This window comes from Argiope bruennichi, chromosome X2, assembly GCF_947563725.1.
Source record: "Argiope bruennichi chromosome X2, qqArgBrue1.1, whole genome shotgun sequence".
NCBI classification, from domain to species: domain Eukaryota; kingdom Metazoa; phylum Arthropoda; class Arachnida; order Araneae; family Araneidae; genus Argiope; species Argiope bruennichi.
In genome coordinates this window covers 45,746,156-45,764,044 of record NC_079163.1, presented here as the reverse complement: position 1 = coordinate 45,764,044, position 17,889 = coordinate 45,746,156, and the positions used below count along the sequence as shown (strand labels likewise).

The window sequence follows — 17,889 nt, the reverse complement described above, 5'->3', positions numbered from 1 at the left end:
ATCAATCATTTATCAGAACTTTAGTAATATTTTTACCATGCATTTTATAATTATGAGAAATAGTTCCTATTTATGCATAGCACAAGCATAAAAAGCTAAATTTTTCATTTTTTTGCTTTGAATTAGATTTCAAGTTTTAACTTAAATGCTATTACGTTATTTAAAAGTTTCATATCGAAAACAATTAATCTGACACTTATTAATTATCATTGTATTTTAAAACATTAAACATACTAGTTATGGCTTGAAAATTTTTCTGAATTAATATCTTTTTTTATTGACTTCGAAAAAAAGGGAATTTGATAAAATAATATCTTGTTCTTAACTTCTGCTTAAGTCTCTAAATAAAACACAAAAAATAGTGTTTCTGTAAAAAATAACTTATTCTAAGGGTTTTATAATAGAAAGTTGTTGGATGCTTTGATTATTTTAAAAGATTTGGAAAAACGAAATTCAATCTGTGGCAAAATAGCATTCTCATAACTAGAATTATAACATTAAAGATATTTAAAAAATATTTTATACAAATATTATCACGCTTTTAACAAATAAATATAGTATACATATAGCAATTTTATCTAAATATCAGCATCTAACATTTTTTTTAATTAAATTTATTTATGTGAATATTCAGTTTTTAAAATTAAATTAATTTATGTGAATATTCAATTTTTAAAATTAAATTAATTTATGTGAATATTCAGTTTTTAAAATTAAATTAATTTATGTGAATATTCAGTTTTTAAAATTAAATTAATTTATGTGAATATTCAGTTTTTAAAATTAAATTAATTTATGTGAATATTCAATTTTTAAAATTAAATTAATTTATGTGAATATTCAGTTTTTAAAATTAAATTAATTTATGTGAATATTCAGTTTTTAAAATTAAATTAATTTATGTGAATATTCAGTTTTTAAAATTAAATTAATTTATGTGAATATTCAGTTTTTAAAATTAAATTAATTTATGTGAATATTCAGTTTTCAGTTCATTCTAATGTACTAATTTAATAAGTATTTTAATTGCACAAAGGCAGTTAATTACTAAAGGCAGCATAAATTCTAAAAGAGGCTGTTTTCTTTCATAAAATATGAACCTTAGTGCTATATCCTTTTTATATTGTCATCTTTATGGTGAACTGATAATTGATAAGTGGCTTCAAAAATATTGCCTACTTATTTCAAATTATAGAAGAAAAATAATATTCTGCTAAACTATGCAGAAAATAAAACTTTCTAGATTTCTTTGGACAGATTGAAAAAGATTTATCCATTTAAAAATACTATAATATTTTATATTTACGATTTCATTTTAAAGAGTAATTTGACGATTATAAGAGAGAAATGAAATGCAATTTGTCATTTCGATTAAGTTATTTCTGAACTTTAATGCAATACGACTTTTTATCATTGTTTTTTAGAAGTGCAAAATAATATGCACAGGTATCCGATCGATTCTGCATTGTGTTCGATCACTTTTTTGAAACTATATTAGAACTAATTAAGAGGGAACCACATATTTTTGCACTGTGATCTGATGACAACAATACCTGAACTGAATGCTTCTTTTACATATTTCTACACATCTCCAACTGGCGGACGCTATCTCTGAATTTTAATGTAATAGTGACTTTTTGTCGTTGTTGTTTAGAAGCAAAATAATGTGTTAAAATAATCCTATACTGTGTTCGATGAAAATTTTGTAACTACAATAGAACTAATTAGGAGGGAATCACATATTTTTCATTGCAATTTGATGTCGAGAACAACGCATGAACTGAAGGCTTTTTTTACAAATTTCTACACAACTTATGTGGTGGACGTTATTTCTGAACTTCAATGTAATAGCGACTTTTTGTTGTTGTTGTTTATAAGCAAAATAATACGCCAAAGGTTTCCGATCGATCCTATATTGTGTTCAATCAATTTGAAACTACAGTAGAACTAATTAGGAGAGAACCACATATTTTTTCATCGTTGTTTAATGACAAAAACAGAACCTGAAAAGGCTTCTTTTACAAATTTTCACATAACTCCAGTTGGAGGGCGTTTAACCCTGAGAAATTTAACTAAACTTGAAACCACGGCGGATTATTTACGAAATAGGATCTCGATCCCTTCTCCGTGTTGTCTAGAACTAAGAACTAAGTGTTCAAATATAATTTATGTTAATGAGAATTTCCTAATAATAAATTTTGCTAAATTAATAAATATATATAAATATATAGATAGTCCCTTAAGAAAGGTAGGAATTTTTAGGAAAACTCTATTCTCTTTCAAAAAGTTCTCCTTCGCATATACGATGTAGGAATAACAAAAGGAGATTTATATTTTATCCTCGACTATACACTTCACGATACGCTCATTAACGAACATGAGTAATAATAAGACAGTCAAGTGAAAAATAAATTTTTTCTCAATAGAAACGAGAAACCCATCAAACAGTATAATTTTGACACGTAAAATGTCACTTAGTGATTTCAGAATTACTGACACTTTTGATAAAGCGTGGGAAAATACAACATGTGTTGGTACTATTTTTTTAATCACTAAATGTTTGAAAAAGATGGTATCACGTATAAGGTGCTACTGAGATAATGAGCTGAAACTGTTGCTTTAAAAACCATTAAATGTCCCTTACGACTAAATGAAGGACATTTAGAAAAGATTCATGAACTTGCCGCTTGATGGAGTTGCGGTTTTCATTTGACTGAACAAACAAAGGAATGCTAATAAATAATGTATGGTTGAAGTTTATATATTAATTTAGAATAAATTACAAAAAAAGAATAATGCATTTGTTAAATATTTATTAGAGTTTTATTTTCATTACATATCCAGCTTACAAAGAATATTCAAACGCATTTATCGAAACAAATTAGACAAGAAAGTTATTTTAGAACTTCGTTTTTAGATTGCTGCAAAAAGAATAACGGTTTCCACAAACAGATAGGTTATTTAACTTTTTGGATCATTTTTGGTAGTATATACCGTTTAACTCCTTTTATTTTAGTCATCTAATAATTTAACTTTATTTTTAATGAAAATTATGTATAAGATTGTTTATATGTATTAAAATCTAAATGTGTTTTAGTTTTAATATGGAGTGTGAAAAATATTTCTCGTCTTTCTAGTTTTAATTTTCATAAATGCAGGAAAGCTGTTGATAATTCCATAAAAATCATCAATATCTCAAAGGGGAGCGATTGATGATTAACCCCTTGAACAGAAAGGATGATTCAATTCATCATGAGTTTACTTGAGCAAACTGACAATGACGAATTGCATTCTCCAGGGTGTATTGAAAATGCATATTTTTCTATAAAAAATTTTATTTATGAAAAAATCATAAGGTTCTAACTCAATCCTTACTCTTAAAACTAAGTAAATTAAATTGCTTATCCAAACAGTTCTAACTGAATGTAAATTCCAGTTCAAGAGGTTAATATAACTCTCTTTTCAGAACTGAATTACCGAATTTCCCTCTGCTGTTATTTTTTCCCTCCTAAAAGTGAGATCGACATTTTGATCGACCAACTGAAGCTTATTATGACATATTTCAACACATAATATTAGAGAAAGCTTCCAAATTTGTATTTTAGCCATCAAAAGACTTTTGTAAAAGATCGATTCAAAATTTTAGATATTTGAGTTTCAACTCGATTAAAAGAAAATTAAATTAACACAACATATCAAATCTGCAGTTTACAACATAAACATATTGAAGGCGATTCATTTTTAAAACAATTGTATTTAAAGTAGATCATTTGTCATAATATCAGTTGAAAAGGTCGTGGGAAAAATCGCGATGAATTTCCAAAATCAGATCGAAATATGAAATTCTTTAAAAAATCATTCCATTAATTTGAGGGAACTGCAAATCTTTTTGGTTGCTTCTAATGGGCATTATTTCTAAGTAGTAAAGAAATATAAAATAAATAAAAATTTTGAGTTAACAAAATTTTTGGAATCATGTTTCTACATGACAACAGAGGACCGTGTAGCAACTCACATAAATTATAGGAGTCAATTCGAGAAGTCATATTACATTCATCATGAAGTCCAGACTTTGTGCCCTCAAATGATCAATTATGCATTTTTTCACAAAACTATAAAATGATGAAAACCACAAAAATATGATATAGTTAAGCTTCACTTGGTTCACTTTCTTATGGTTAAGGACAAGAAGCTCTGTACATCTAGGATAAAATTTTTGCAAAACAAACTGTAATCTAACAAAATTATTGATAAAAGTCAATTCGTTGCTTCAAGATTATTTATATAATGCGTTGGGAAATACGGACACAGTTATTTTTGCATCAATCTAAAATAACGAATTTAAACTTTTCTTGGCTGCATATTACATACTTAAAAAGGCAATACTAATTTTTCAATTTACAATAATTAATTTATGAAATGTACTTGCTTATGCGACTTAAGGGAACTTTATGAAACAAGAAAATAGAATTTTACCGCAAAATTATTAATTGACTATATGTCTTACTATATGTGTCATAGAATGTCTCATTTTCAAAAGCAAATATTTCAACTTTTGTAACAAATCAGTTAGGAAATGTTCAATATTTTTAAATAAATACCTGAAGCTTAATGATTATGAAAGATAATTATCTATAACCAAAAACTATATAAAAACATACTTAGTTTCGGCAGACTTTCACTTCAGATATATTGAGAAATTCAAATTCCCTGAGAATAGCATAATTTTTAGTGTGAAATGTAATTTCTTAAACGTGCTGTTTATATAATAAGATTTATGTCAAGCATCCATTGCTTACATAAAATATAAAAAAATTTATACAAATATCCATTGCTTACATAAAATATAAATTAACTTACCGGTTTACAGATTTCATTAGTGGTATTTCTGATGCCAAGTTATGATGTGTATCGTTAATTTTCTTCGAAATTTATAAAATTATAAAAAAATCTATCGACTAACTTGTGATATTTCATCAGATTTTCCCTTTTTCTTGAAGTCTGCTACTTAGTTAGAAAATATTAATTATTTTCAATTTAAATATCAAACAGTGAAAAAGTAATTTTATTCACAATTTCAAAATAAACTTTCGAACTATTTTAAATATTTCTTTATATTAATACTTCTATCGGAAAGTTTCATACAGATTTTAAGTTTCTTATAATTATCTTTTAGATTAAAGAAGTTTGTTTTTGAGTTTCTAATTACAAATCTTTAGCAGAAGTTTGATATGTAGTGTAAAGAATAACTGATAAGCTTTAAAGCTCCTTCATTATTAAATATTTTATATTTCTAATTAGTTTGTTTAATAAATGCAGCCTAGAAAAGATCAAATTTCGCAAAAATGGAAATTTTTCCAATTATGTAATATTTTTATTTGATGGAAAATTGTATAAATCTTGAAACTCTTCCCAAATTATATTCCATAAAAAATTAAATTATCTATTGTTAAACCATAGAAAAAATAAGCTTCCTAGATATGTTACAGCAAATGTCATATTAAGTTCAATTATATATCATTAAATAATATAGAATTATGCAACAAAAGTAAGTAGTAATATCAATATCATTTGTATAATAATCAAACTTTCAGTGCAATTGTATAAAAAATAATAAATTATTTAATTAACGGTATAATGATACTTTATTCGAATTCATTTCAAGCTTAGTTTAGTTTAGTTATATGAACTCTTGTTTTTGAATTACACGAGGTCAATTTTGGTGGATCTTGTAATTTGGATTCGAGGTCAGATGATGAGGATGGCACATAAGCCAACAACACCCTCGTTAAATTTCTACAGCACACTAGAGGGAAGACGTTTGACCATCATCGTATTTAAGGTACACCAGGCCCATATAAATGATGATACTTCCGTAGATTCGGTTCTCGAATCTACAGCCCTCAAGTCACGAAGTCGTAATCTATGTATTCAGAATAATAACTACGATATCTTTAGAAGAAAAATCCAATTTAGAGTATAGCTACATTCAAAATGATAATCTATTTCAGTAACAATGAAAGTGAATTTTAATTAAAAAAAAAATCTTTGTAAAACCATAAAAATTTAATTTTAAAAAGGAATTTAACTAAAAAAATAATAATAAAAGTAATTATGCAAGTTGTTTGTTTCATTCTTGACAACATTAAATTGATTAAATTTTGTGTGTCAGCCATTGGTACTTTCTACCACTCCTCCAGAACGAATACGTTGAGATCAATTTTAATTAATCAGTTAATCCTACAAACTAGTTAATCTTACGACTGGAATAAAGTTTTGGATCATTTTCATGTTTCATACAGCTGACATTCCTATAAAATTCAACTCGGATACTAGAGGTCATTTTTTGCACAATCTCTGAAATCTTAATATGCAGCAATTTTGACGAATATTACCAGTCAAAATATCCAAATTACTATACCTATTCATTGTTCTCTCGATTGTAACTAATTGACATCTCAAGAAGCTGTTGTGCAGCCCCGTTAATCATATCACTCCTGTTCAACAATTCCTCTCATATTCATTGATTTGATCTCTACCTTCGCTCGTTTCATTCAGAATTTTTTTTATTATTATTATTCATCTGAGTTGTAGTGGTTCATCCAAAATCTGTCTATCAAAATGATTATCCTTTCCATCAAAAAAAAAAAAAAATCGGAAAATCCCAAAACTGCAAAGTCCTTGAGATTAACTTTCCTTACAAACTATTTTCTTCTCATATTTTTAGCTATGCATATCCTATCTTTTTTTAACACACAATGAATTGTCTCAAAATTGTATAATTTCCTAAATTGGTTTTTTATACCAGATACCAATTTTGTTGTGTTGTTGTGTTGATGTGTGGATTTTCTTTTACTTTTCATACAATTATCCGATTTTTCGAATCCTGAATTTGGCCAGTTTCTCCATTCTTGAATTTTTTTCCCTTCTATTCCCTTCAGTTTGAAACTTTTCAATGGTTTTTATGTTGTTACAACACCTCTTTCAGCTATTTTTGGCAATTCGATATTTCGATTTGATCTCTCATGGAGTGTTACATTTATATCCTTCTGTTCTTTGAATAGTTTATGTCCAAACAGTACCATCAATAAATCAATGAAACTCCCAATACTAAATATGCGAAATTTAGCACAAAAAATGCAAAAAAAAAAAAAAAAATACTTGTTCAATCATTTCAAAAATTTATGGCGTGGCAAAATCTAGAATGCATGCATACTTCTGTGATATAAATTTTACTGATGAAAGAAAAATAAATTTAAAAAATTAAGGATTGCATTAATTGCAAATCATTTTTAATCCTGTAATTCAAAACAATAAGATAACATCTTCCAGAATAATTTTTCTATTGAATTTATTTGTAAAATGTAGAATTTATGACTTGAAATATAAGAAGCATGCTTATTTTTGTGACTGAGCGAATATGCATTAACTGTTCTGACTTTCTAATAAGTTTCAAACAAAACTGGCAAAATCAGAAACTTTTCTGTTTATGTACCATTTATTATCCATATACATACTTTTTGAAACGAAATCCTTCAGTTCTTAATCTCTAAGCAAATGAAAAGATTAAGTGCATCGAATAGCGGGATTAAGTTTTCTTCATTTGAACGAAAACTTTGAACCCAGGAAACGGCAGATGCTCGCAGCTTGACTCGATTCTATGAGTCTGTAAGCAAACAAGCTTTGTTTTTCTCCCAGCTCAGTTTGCAGCTTTGGTGGGTCATCAATTGTGATTTTCTATACCTCTCGTGGCTTTCCTTTGTGGCCCAGAGTTTTCATTTATTTTAGTTTCTAGAGTTCTCCTCTTTCCGTTGGTAATCCGTGGCAAATAAATTGAACGAACGTGACGCCTATTCTACCTTTATTTTCCTTTAGGTTTCTTCGGTCCAAGGTAGCCACCATAACAAATGTTTCAGTAACAGGTCTAGAACTTGTTACTTGTAAAATCTTGGTTATAGGAATAGTTAGATATAAAAGGAGAAGGTTTTTTTCCGTCAAGTAATTCATTCCTATTTTGGCTGCATCGTTACTGTAAGTTATTTTAAATGTAACGATTGTCGCGCAGATGAATTTTTCATCGTATTGTTTAAAAGGTTTTTTATAAGAGTCTCTACAGAATAATTTCACATCTTTATTGCGTAATTTAAACAAATGAATTAAATGCTTTTTGTTCTTCAATTTAAAAAAAGCGATAAATTCTATAAACAAGAAACTATTTCTTGGTTTTACTATGTGTAACAAAACTTTGGTGTTTTATTTCTTTCAGTGGGAAATTTTACTAATGTTGATATCTTCTTTGGCTTCATTGCTGTAATTTAATGGGGACTATATAAACGGTGGTACATTAAATACGTAATCAGTAATAAAATATATTGAGTAAATAGGAAATACCTAATAATGAGCTAACTTGAAGAATGAGCCCTAACGTTCACTCAATCTTTCCCATTTCGTATGAAAGGTAAGAAACCTTATGTACGGTTTCGATGTTTCAGTTGTTCTCAAACTATTCACATTGCTTTTAAATACATGTATCAATATCAAAATGAAGCGCATTCGACCCAGGTCTGGAAATGAATTCGAACCACCCTCTCGTAAGGGCGAATATTCAAACGTTGAACTACTAATGCAACAATACGTTGCCCTAAGTAAAATTTCCAAGTTTAAGCTGACTTTTTTTAGTTCAAACATATAACGCGAATGAGAAGAATACCTTTCAAACCTTTTTATTTGTTGTTAAATGTTATTATTTATAATTAATGTCGATTCAACTCAGAAAGAAAAGGCTCAACCTACGATGAAAAGGAATCACAGTCTGAAACAGTTGAATAAGTTGTTCAATCAACGGATAAGGGATTCAATCCAGTCGACGTTTTCCTCTTTCCCAATAATAAACAATCTAATCTCATAACAATACTCGCTGGGTAATAACAGTTTTATGCATGGCTATGAATAGATTACGAGACGAATGAATCAATGGTTACAATTTTATTCATCTGTCTTTTTCCAGTACTCTTTTTCTTTTGTAGAGAACGTTTAAATGTTACAGCAATATTTCTGTTGTTAAACATTAGTTATTTAGTAACATTTAGAGACTGCTTTAAGTTCGATTGAATTAATTGAGATAGGGCATAGTATCTCACAAGGTTAAAAAAAACTAATTTTTGAAATAGTTGTGATCAAGTTGAAATTAAAAAATAAAGCCGTTTTTTCTTCGCTGAAATATGATAAAAAAAATTTTTAATCAGCTTAATGTGGCTTTTAATTGTCTTTTAATATTTCAAACACCTGCTTGAATTAATATGAAACTATATAATTTTCAAAATCACCTGGAAAAAAATTACGGATCGTTAATTTTCAAATAGGGAAATTAGTAAAAATATGAATTGTTTAATTTTGAATATGAATTAATATCATGTGTATATTTATAGAATTATAATTTTATCTTTTCATTATATTTTTTCATAAAATATTGTCTTTTTTTTTCAATTTTTAGCATATCTTACCCATGCACCGTGTTTTAAGAATATCACCTTAGCTGAAGAAAAGTGTGCACCAAAATATCGTCACCTCATTGAAATTTCAGAAAATGTGAACGAAGAACATAACGTAGATGAAGGACTAAAAGATTCCTGTTGGTAAGTTCATTCAATTACTGTGACTGTATACTGAATATTGACTCACTTCCCTTTTCCTCTAAAGCTTAATATTTTTCTTGATACAAGGAAATTTTAATAAATTATTATTATTGTTGTTCTTAGAGTTTCAATAAAATAAATGGAAATACAAAGTGTTTGTTTATTAATAAATTAATAAATAATTATAAGTTATTAATATAAAATATTATTAAATTAATTAATAAATTATTATAATGATATTTATAATAATAATTATAATAATTATTATAATTAATAAATTATTTGCTTATTAATAAATTATAGAATTTCAAAATATTCCTTTTATTTTTCATCACAAATATTTTTTTTTCTAGAAGATATTTATCATCTATAATTAATAGCATTTATATAAGGTAACTTCCCGGAAATATTGAGAAATTTCAGTTTCAGGGATTCATTTGAAATTTCACATCATGGAACTTAAGATATTTTAAAGCTTTTCAATAATTCGAATTCCTGATATAAATAAAGAATATTTGAATATCAAACTTAAAAAAATAAATAGCTGTTTTAATATAGCTTTCAATTTTTTATGCTTTTCAGTTTTTGTTTTGTTTGAATTTATGTAGCGTATTTTAATGGATTCTTACAGAATTTTGGTAAGAATAAGGAGGAAAGAATACAAAGAAAATAATACTCACTTTAGAATTATGAATTTAAATACAATTAAATTTCGTTTCGTTTAATATCTAGAATAATTTTCTTCATTTTATCAGTTTTAATCTCCTAAAGAGTCATCAGGATGAGATAAATGGTTAAGAATAGTTACATAATGATACTTAAAGCTTGTTTCCTTTTTTCAAATACCATTTAAGGCAAACACTTTTATAAGCCCGTAAGTTCTCAGAATAAACAGATGTTTAAAAGCATCCTTTTCGGAACATGTAGACTTTCTCCATTAATGTCATTAGCAACTTTTCCTTAAAAGTTCCAGAAGTTTCGGAACAAGTGCAGTTGATAAATCATTCATTAGACCTATTTGAGCATTAGATACATTTATCATTCACACATAAGTCTGCTTCAATTAAATTCTGTACCTTATTGAGAGGGGACTAAAGCTATTCTGGTAAATGTTATAAAAAATTTCAACGGGGGTTAAGAAAGATGTAACAATTTCCATGAAATATTATTCTGTGATGATTTATTATTTTTGGCAGCCAATCACGACGAAATAGAAGAAACTTTGTTAGCACTAAAAGAATGAACGGATGACTAATCCTATTATGCTTAGTTTTTTATACTCATTAAGCTGTTAATTGCTAATGTCAAAATTTATTAATTCCCTGCATAACTCAGTTGGACAAGGAAACACTTAAAAAGTTTTTTCAGGTCCATAGAATTTGTCTTTCAAAGCAAGAATAACAAATCAATTTGGTATCGATTTTTTCAGTAACATGGTTTGAATTATTTATATAGTATAATATTTAGTCACCAATTTAAAACAACATAAATTAAATACAGAAGTGAAATACAAAAAACCCGCTTTAGTAGGAATTAAATATCAATTATCACAAATTTATAGGGCACAATTAATGTTCCTTTATGCGAATAAAAATCGTTTAATTTTATGGCTGTTTTTTCACATAGAATTGATATCCTAATTAAACATTTGCATGCATTCAGAATCGAAAAGTTGGTTTTATATCAGTTTTTCGAAACTCTGTACTTTTAATTTGACAAACTAAATGAAGAAGTAAACACAGATATCTTTAACAAATTTTTGTTCATGGTTTTGCAATAAAATAACAAAATGATGAAAGGTTTTCGACAGTGGATCAAATATTTTACGACAGCTGGTTACGATTGCTCATACACATCGAATGATTGATGTGTATGAAAATACTAATCTCTAACTTATTATAGGTTTTCATACAGACACTATGACTCTGATTTACAGATGCTAATCTTTAACTTATTATAGGTTTTCATACAGACACTATGACTCTGATTTAAAAATAATTTATTTTATGAGTCATTGTTACATATATAAATACACAAAGAATTTATCTAGCACTTCTGCAGCACATTAATTTAAGGTTATTATCTAAAATGCTACTTGCCCTATTTATTTAAACGTCAGACAACTACAGCATAATATTGATTACAAATCTTTTCCAGTTTCCTTAAACGTATAAAAACACAAAAAAAGTATGGTTGAATGCACAAATCTAAAATTCTACATTATAAAATAGGGATTCTTTCTTATGTGAAATATCGAAGAATACAGTAAGATTTTCCCCATAAGAGTGTGAAACAAAACTTCTGACAAGCCATCAGTTTCTTTCTTTCTTTTAACAGATTTCAAATTCTTATTCCAAAGTTTCTTTCTTTTTTCTTGCCTTTATTGGCGCAGAGTCTTCCTTCAGTTATCACAAAACGTATTCGGTTTGAAGAAGAAAGTGGTAACACATTTCAGATCGAAAAAACGGAATTATCTCTAAGTATTAAATTTCCTTGCCCATGGGTTTGAGACAGTAGATATTACTCTCGATCATCTACCCTCTCATTTAGTCCTATATCGATATCTTTCATTTGATGGAAGCATAAGAGTATCTTCTGTGGAGCTCCCATTAAAAACCTTGCATACATCTTGGCAAAATCAATTTAGCTGCTGTCTGTGTGATCAAATGATATATTCCAAAATATGCTAAATTTTTTCATTTAATCATCTACGCCATACGTTACAATTTGGTATTATTTTGTTTGAACATTTTATATAACAGGGCTTAGTAAAAATCTTTCTTCACCTTGCTGTGTTTCATCACTATGATTGAGTTTTTAAAGTTTTCTTGTTAAAATGATTTAAAAAATTAGTGTTTGGGTTTTAAAATATGCCCAAGTTTTTCATTTGACCATCCAAGTCATACATTTCAAATTGGTATTATCTTCTTTGAACAATTTTTGTAACAACATTTAATTTTTTAAAAATTTTTTTGTAATATTTGCGCTTTCAAAATATGCTTGAGTTTTTCTTTTGACCATCCAAGCCATACATTGCAATTTGGTATTATTTTTTAAACATTTTTTTAACAAAGCTTAGTAAAAAGCATTCTTTACCTTGCAGAGTTTCATCACTGTGATTGAGTTTTAACTCTTAATTTTTCTTGTTAAAACTATTTAAAAAATTATTGTTTGCCATTTTCTCGAGCACAGTTAAATTTTCAAGGAAGCTCGTATAAAAATTAAAACATTGGCAAAAAATTATTTTAAAGATTAAAAAAGAGACATTTTATTCTAAGAAAGCTACAAATTACCGACTTTATTCAAACACAAATTGTGTCATTCATTCTTTATCACTACGACTCAACGAAGATAGTCAGTGAGCAATTTTCTCTAGGCTATTTAATTAATTATTGTCCAACTCTTCACAAATTTCAAATTTTTATACTCATAAATCATTCACCCACTCTTCAAGAAAGATAATTCCAAACCAAAAAGCTTAAAAGCTACAAACTGCCGACCTTATTCAAACACGAATTTTGTCATTCACTATTTTGTCACTCACGACTAAGTAAAGATAGTAAGTGAGCAATTTTCTCTATGCTATTTAATTAATTGTTGTCCAACTCTGCAGAAAGATATCAATTTTTACTATTCTTGAATCATCCACCCACTCTTTAAGCAAGAGAATTCCAAAGCAAAAAGAAGAAATCCAGGTCCTTGTCAAAAACCTCTGTCACCAACATGATATCTGCAATTTTATGAATAAAATACTCCCCCGATCCACGCTCTTGTTCAAACTCTTCCTAAAAGTCGAATGAAAATGAAAAATAAAAATTTTTCAAAAAAGGTAAAAATATCTCTTCTCGTTCGGAGAAGACACCGTGAAATAGGGGAATGGTGGGGGGTTGGTCGGTCGACTTAGGAAAAGAATCGTCTGCCTTTTATCTGGAATGTCAGTGTTTCATCGTGACAGTTCGAACTGCGTTTCATATTATTAAACACAACGGGCGACGGAGTATGTTAACTGTTGGCCACGGTTCAAGGTTTTATCGACCGTATCTGAATGAAGGTACGAAGTGGAAAGAGGACCCTCAGCTGCAAAGAGAACAATGCGGTAAGGGATTAATGCCCTTCTGTAATTCTTTATGAATATTTATACTCGGAGGAAGGAAAGTTATCTTCAACTTTTCTAGCACTCAAGAAAAATGTTTTTACTAGAGGGAGTATCAATATTAATCTCTGTTTCCTGAAAACTATGAGCGGGTCATGTATTTTCCAAGAGGACACTTCTGTGCTAGAAGTTGGCAAAGAATAGAGGACGTCGTCTGAATGAGATGTTTAATTTTTATGTAACTTTTGAAGAGAAATGTAACTGGCTATTATACTTTTGTGGGGAAAGAATTTTGTGCGCGCTTTAATTTATTCATATATAGCTATTATGCCTGCGGTTTTGCTCAATGGTTTGAGGAAGATGTTGTCAGCAGCAAGACGCTCATGTATTGGAGGGCCATCTATCACTCTTTTCGACGAAGGTTTGCGGTGATTTATTCGACGCTAGTAAATTTTCGATGTTGAAAGTTCCTACTTGTTGGCTTTGGTGATATTTCATTTAACAACTTTTTTAAAGTTTCACTTGTTGTACATAGGAAATATATTGCATTTAGATTGAACAAAAATTATATTTCAGAATAACTTTTAAGCGGAAATTTTATTTGTAATTCCAATATATTTTCTTTCGGCATTCACTTTATTGCTATTTAATAATGCTTTTTTTTTCACTTGATTGTAAATAATGTTCTATTTTTAGAAATGCACTTCCGGAAAATAAAAATCTTGGTCATTTTACAAACCATTTATATTTTTTTTACATAATATAAACAAGTAATTTGTTTTCTAAATATTTTTAAGTTTAGACATTAGTTAATAAATCAACGATTAGATTATAAGTAAAGGAAAATCAACGATTAGATTATGCATAAATGAAATCTTTAAGTAAATTTTATAACAAGGATTCTATAGGAAAAATAGAAAATTACTTTTCATAGTTTAAAATTCATTGAAAGGCAAAATCGGTTGTATTTGCTGACTGCTACAAATTTTGTCTATTCCTGTATTCTTTTAGAGGTGATAAAGCTATCCACCTCACATAAATAAAGTAAAGCCATCTACTGGGTGATTAGAGGACAGATTGATAAATGCTACAGGGAAATATTATAGCGTAGTGCTTGGGATCCCAAACAGTTAGATCTTGAATATATATATATCTTTAAACAATTTGCAAAAATGAGATGTGAATTTAAACTCTTCATCAAGCCATAGGTTAGATATATTTTTTTATAAAATTATATTTAATATTAAATGTATTTCTTCCTTCTTAAAATTTTCTTTTGGGCCATTATAATTTTCTTTTAGAAAGAAAGTATGCTGTTCATTTCTGTAAAAACGCTACGTATTGAGAATGAAGTGAGTCACTACACATTCGATTTTTAAAAAGTGGATCGCATATTTAAAAGTTTGAGAATTTTTAGTTCAATGGCAAAGCATCTGTAGCAACTTCATGCTTCAAGGGAAAGGAATTTTCCTGATATAGCATCTGTACTGTCCATTAGGAAAGGACTGGTATTGAATCCTTTAATTAAATCTTCTTCATCAAAATGCAGGAGTAAATAAATACTTTCCTTGCATTCTTTTACCCGTTTCAATTAAATGTAATCTTATAAGTGGTTTACGCGGCGTCATGACGGCAGATATTCAGCTTCAGGATAGAGAGTTCTCAAAACTGACATTGTTATTTCTGAGAAACTCGTCGCTTCTGGCATCGAACTAATGCATGTTAAATTAAGAAAGCTGTATCATCCTCAATTTGCGGAGATATGGAACTTCTAAAAGTGGAATATAATCTCGTTTAGGGATTTTATCCCATTTTCATTATTCACAGATATCATCTGGGAAAGTGGCTTCATTCTAAATCCTTTATTAATAAATAAAGCGAAAATTAAAACTGTGATTTTTAATATTCGTGTATTTAAGATAAGTCTACAAATAAGAATTGAAATACAGCCACGTTTTAAAGAGAATCATAAATTAGCCTGTTAATTTTCTGTCAAAATAGAATTATTTTTCTTAATTGGATTTTTTTCATTAATTGAAACATTCAAAAGTAATTCAGCTTGGATTTTTTTTAAATTTAAAATAAATGCATTTGTTTCCCTATCATATTCAAGAGACTTAAAAAAAACTGCATTCCTCATTTTTTTGTTTGTTTGAAAAGAATTTAATAAAATATTTCTTACTCAAAATTTTTAGGAAAAAAATTTATTTGTCAAAAGTTATTACAGAAGGATCTTCCTATTAGCTTAGAGTTTATCATTTAAAAATATTTTGACACTGATCTTATCCAGGCTATTTAAGCTTATCAGCATTTTTAACGTTTTTTACTATTGGATTAATATGTAAAAACATTCTCTTATAATAATAATAATAAGCAGTAATCACGTAATTCCAAATGTATTTTTACTTTCTAAACTATTTCAGTGAAATAATAAATAACAAGAATAAAAATGAATGAAATTTGGTTTTAAAAATAATTATTTCTTAATACTCTACGAAAAAAAACCCAGAAATATATAAAAGCTGCATGCTCCATTTATAAGATAATTATTTAATATATGTAATAGTTTATTGACTAATTTACAATTCAGATAGCGAAGCAGAAAAATATAGATCTCAAATGATGACTTTAAAAGCGATAAAATTGCTTTCTTCTCTATCTCGTCAAAAATATTAAGAAAAATACTTTCTTATATCAAAAATGACAATGAATCGGAAAATACACCGTCATGTTGAGATCTAATATAAACTCTTCAAAAACATACATTAAGATATTTAATAAAATATACAAAACAATTCAAACTTCAGTGTCACGTGCATTAACCAATTAATATTCAAAACAATTCAAACTAAAATTTGATTATCCGCATAAAATTGATAATTAAATGATGTCGCTTTTACAGCTTGGATGAAAATGAAGTCAGATTTTTTTGTCATAATAATACAATTTATTAACTACATAAATTACTATTCAACAAACCACATGCATCTGATATTGTTGGACTGATGCATTTAAAAGGACAAAGTTTTGCTCTTAGTAACTGCCTAAAAAGGTTTTTTATTTCTTCCTTCATCCAAAAGCTCAGTTATTAGATTAGATATCCCATTTTTCGCAACATGAAGCACCGTTTCTGATAGTAAAATAAAACATAAGCTAAAAGCAGTATTGTTTACTGCAGTGAAAAATAATGATTCCTCATTTGGCATATGTGTTTCTAGAAAGTAGGCATCATACTAAGCATTTGCAAACTGTTATTCCATCCAGTGTCTTAATTGCCAGTAGAAGAACTATCAGGTGAATTAAACTTCAGATTATGCAACAAATCAATTCTTATTTCATGACAAAAAAAAACGATTCCATTTCCATCCTTTCTACTTGAAGAGAATCTTTCCATCCTCATTCGTTTGCGAAATATTGTTTAAGAGTTTCTCTAAATTTTTGAGTCACCCTGTATTTATAAAGCATTAAATTTTGAATATTGTTAATGGATAAAAATTTTACAAAATATTTTTCATTTTCAGCGCATTCCGAGAATTCGTTCTCTGTAAATACATTCACGTAGCTCAAGATTGTGGACACGACGCTGATGCATTTCTACAGCAACATCTCGATCGCATCACCAGTCCTTTGTTGCACGAGCACTGCGCACACTATACTTACGGAGCCGGAACCTGCACTTCAATCTCCAATCATCTGAGAGCAGCACTCAGCCTTTCAATGATTCTTACATTATCTTTGTCGATCGAAAGAATGCTCCGTCGTTTTCTACTCCAGACTTAGTTGATGGAGAGCATTCATCAACAAGGAATCTTTTGAGTAATTTTAGGAGAAAAGAGAAAAACTGGTTGATCATTTCCATTAAATGTTCTCGGGAATCTGTACGATTAAAGGTTTCTTTATGGAGGAGACCAAATCGCTATTGCTTTTTCATTGATAGTTTCTTTTTCTCCCGTTTTTCTTTTTGTTTTGTTTTGTTTTTACCAAGACTTCTTAAGTTTTTTCCTCGTATAGCAGCCCATTTTTATTTGGAATTTCAAATGCGAAATTATTGTAAGATAATATAATGTTAAATAATAAAATATGAAATAAATGTTTAAAAAAGGAATTAGATAATAAAATGTTAAAAGATGAGAATGAAATATGTTGAATAATGAATTAGAT

The 17,889-nt window shown here is 28.1% G+C and overlaps 1 protein-coding gene across 1 annotated transcript in view; it reads left to right on the top strand.

Annotated features, from left to right (window-relative positions):
- Positions 1–17,676, top strand: part of LOC129960841 (uncharacterized) — a 49,326-nt gene extending 31,650 nt beyond the window's left edge. Inside the window, exons 3-4 of the mRNA XM_056074516.1 lie at positions 9,494–9,635; positions 17,250–17,676. Of these exons, the coding sequence (XP_055930491.1) occupies positions 9,494–9,635; positions 17,250–17,508 (401 nt within the window). The 3' untranslated portion in view covers positions 17,509–17,676. The remainder of the gene's footprint in view (positions 1–9,493; positions 9,636–17,249) is intronic.
- Positions 17,677–17,889: the final 213 nt, after the last annotated feature.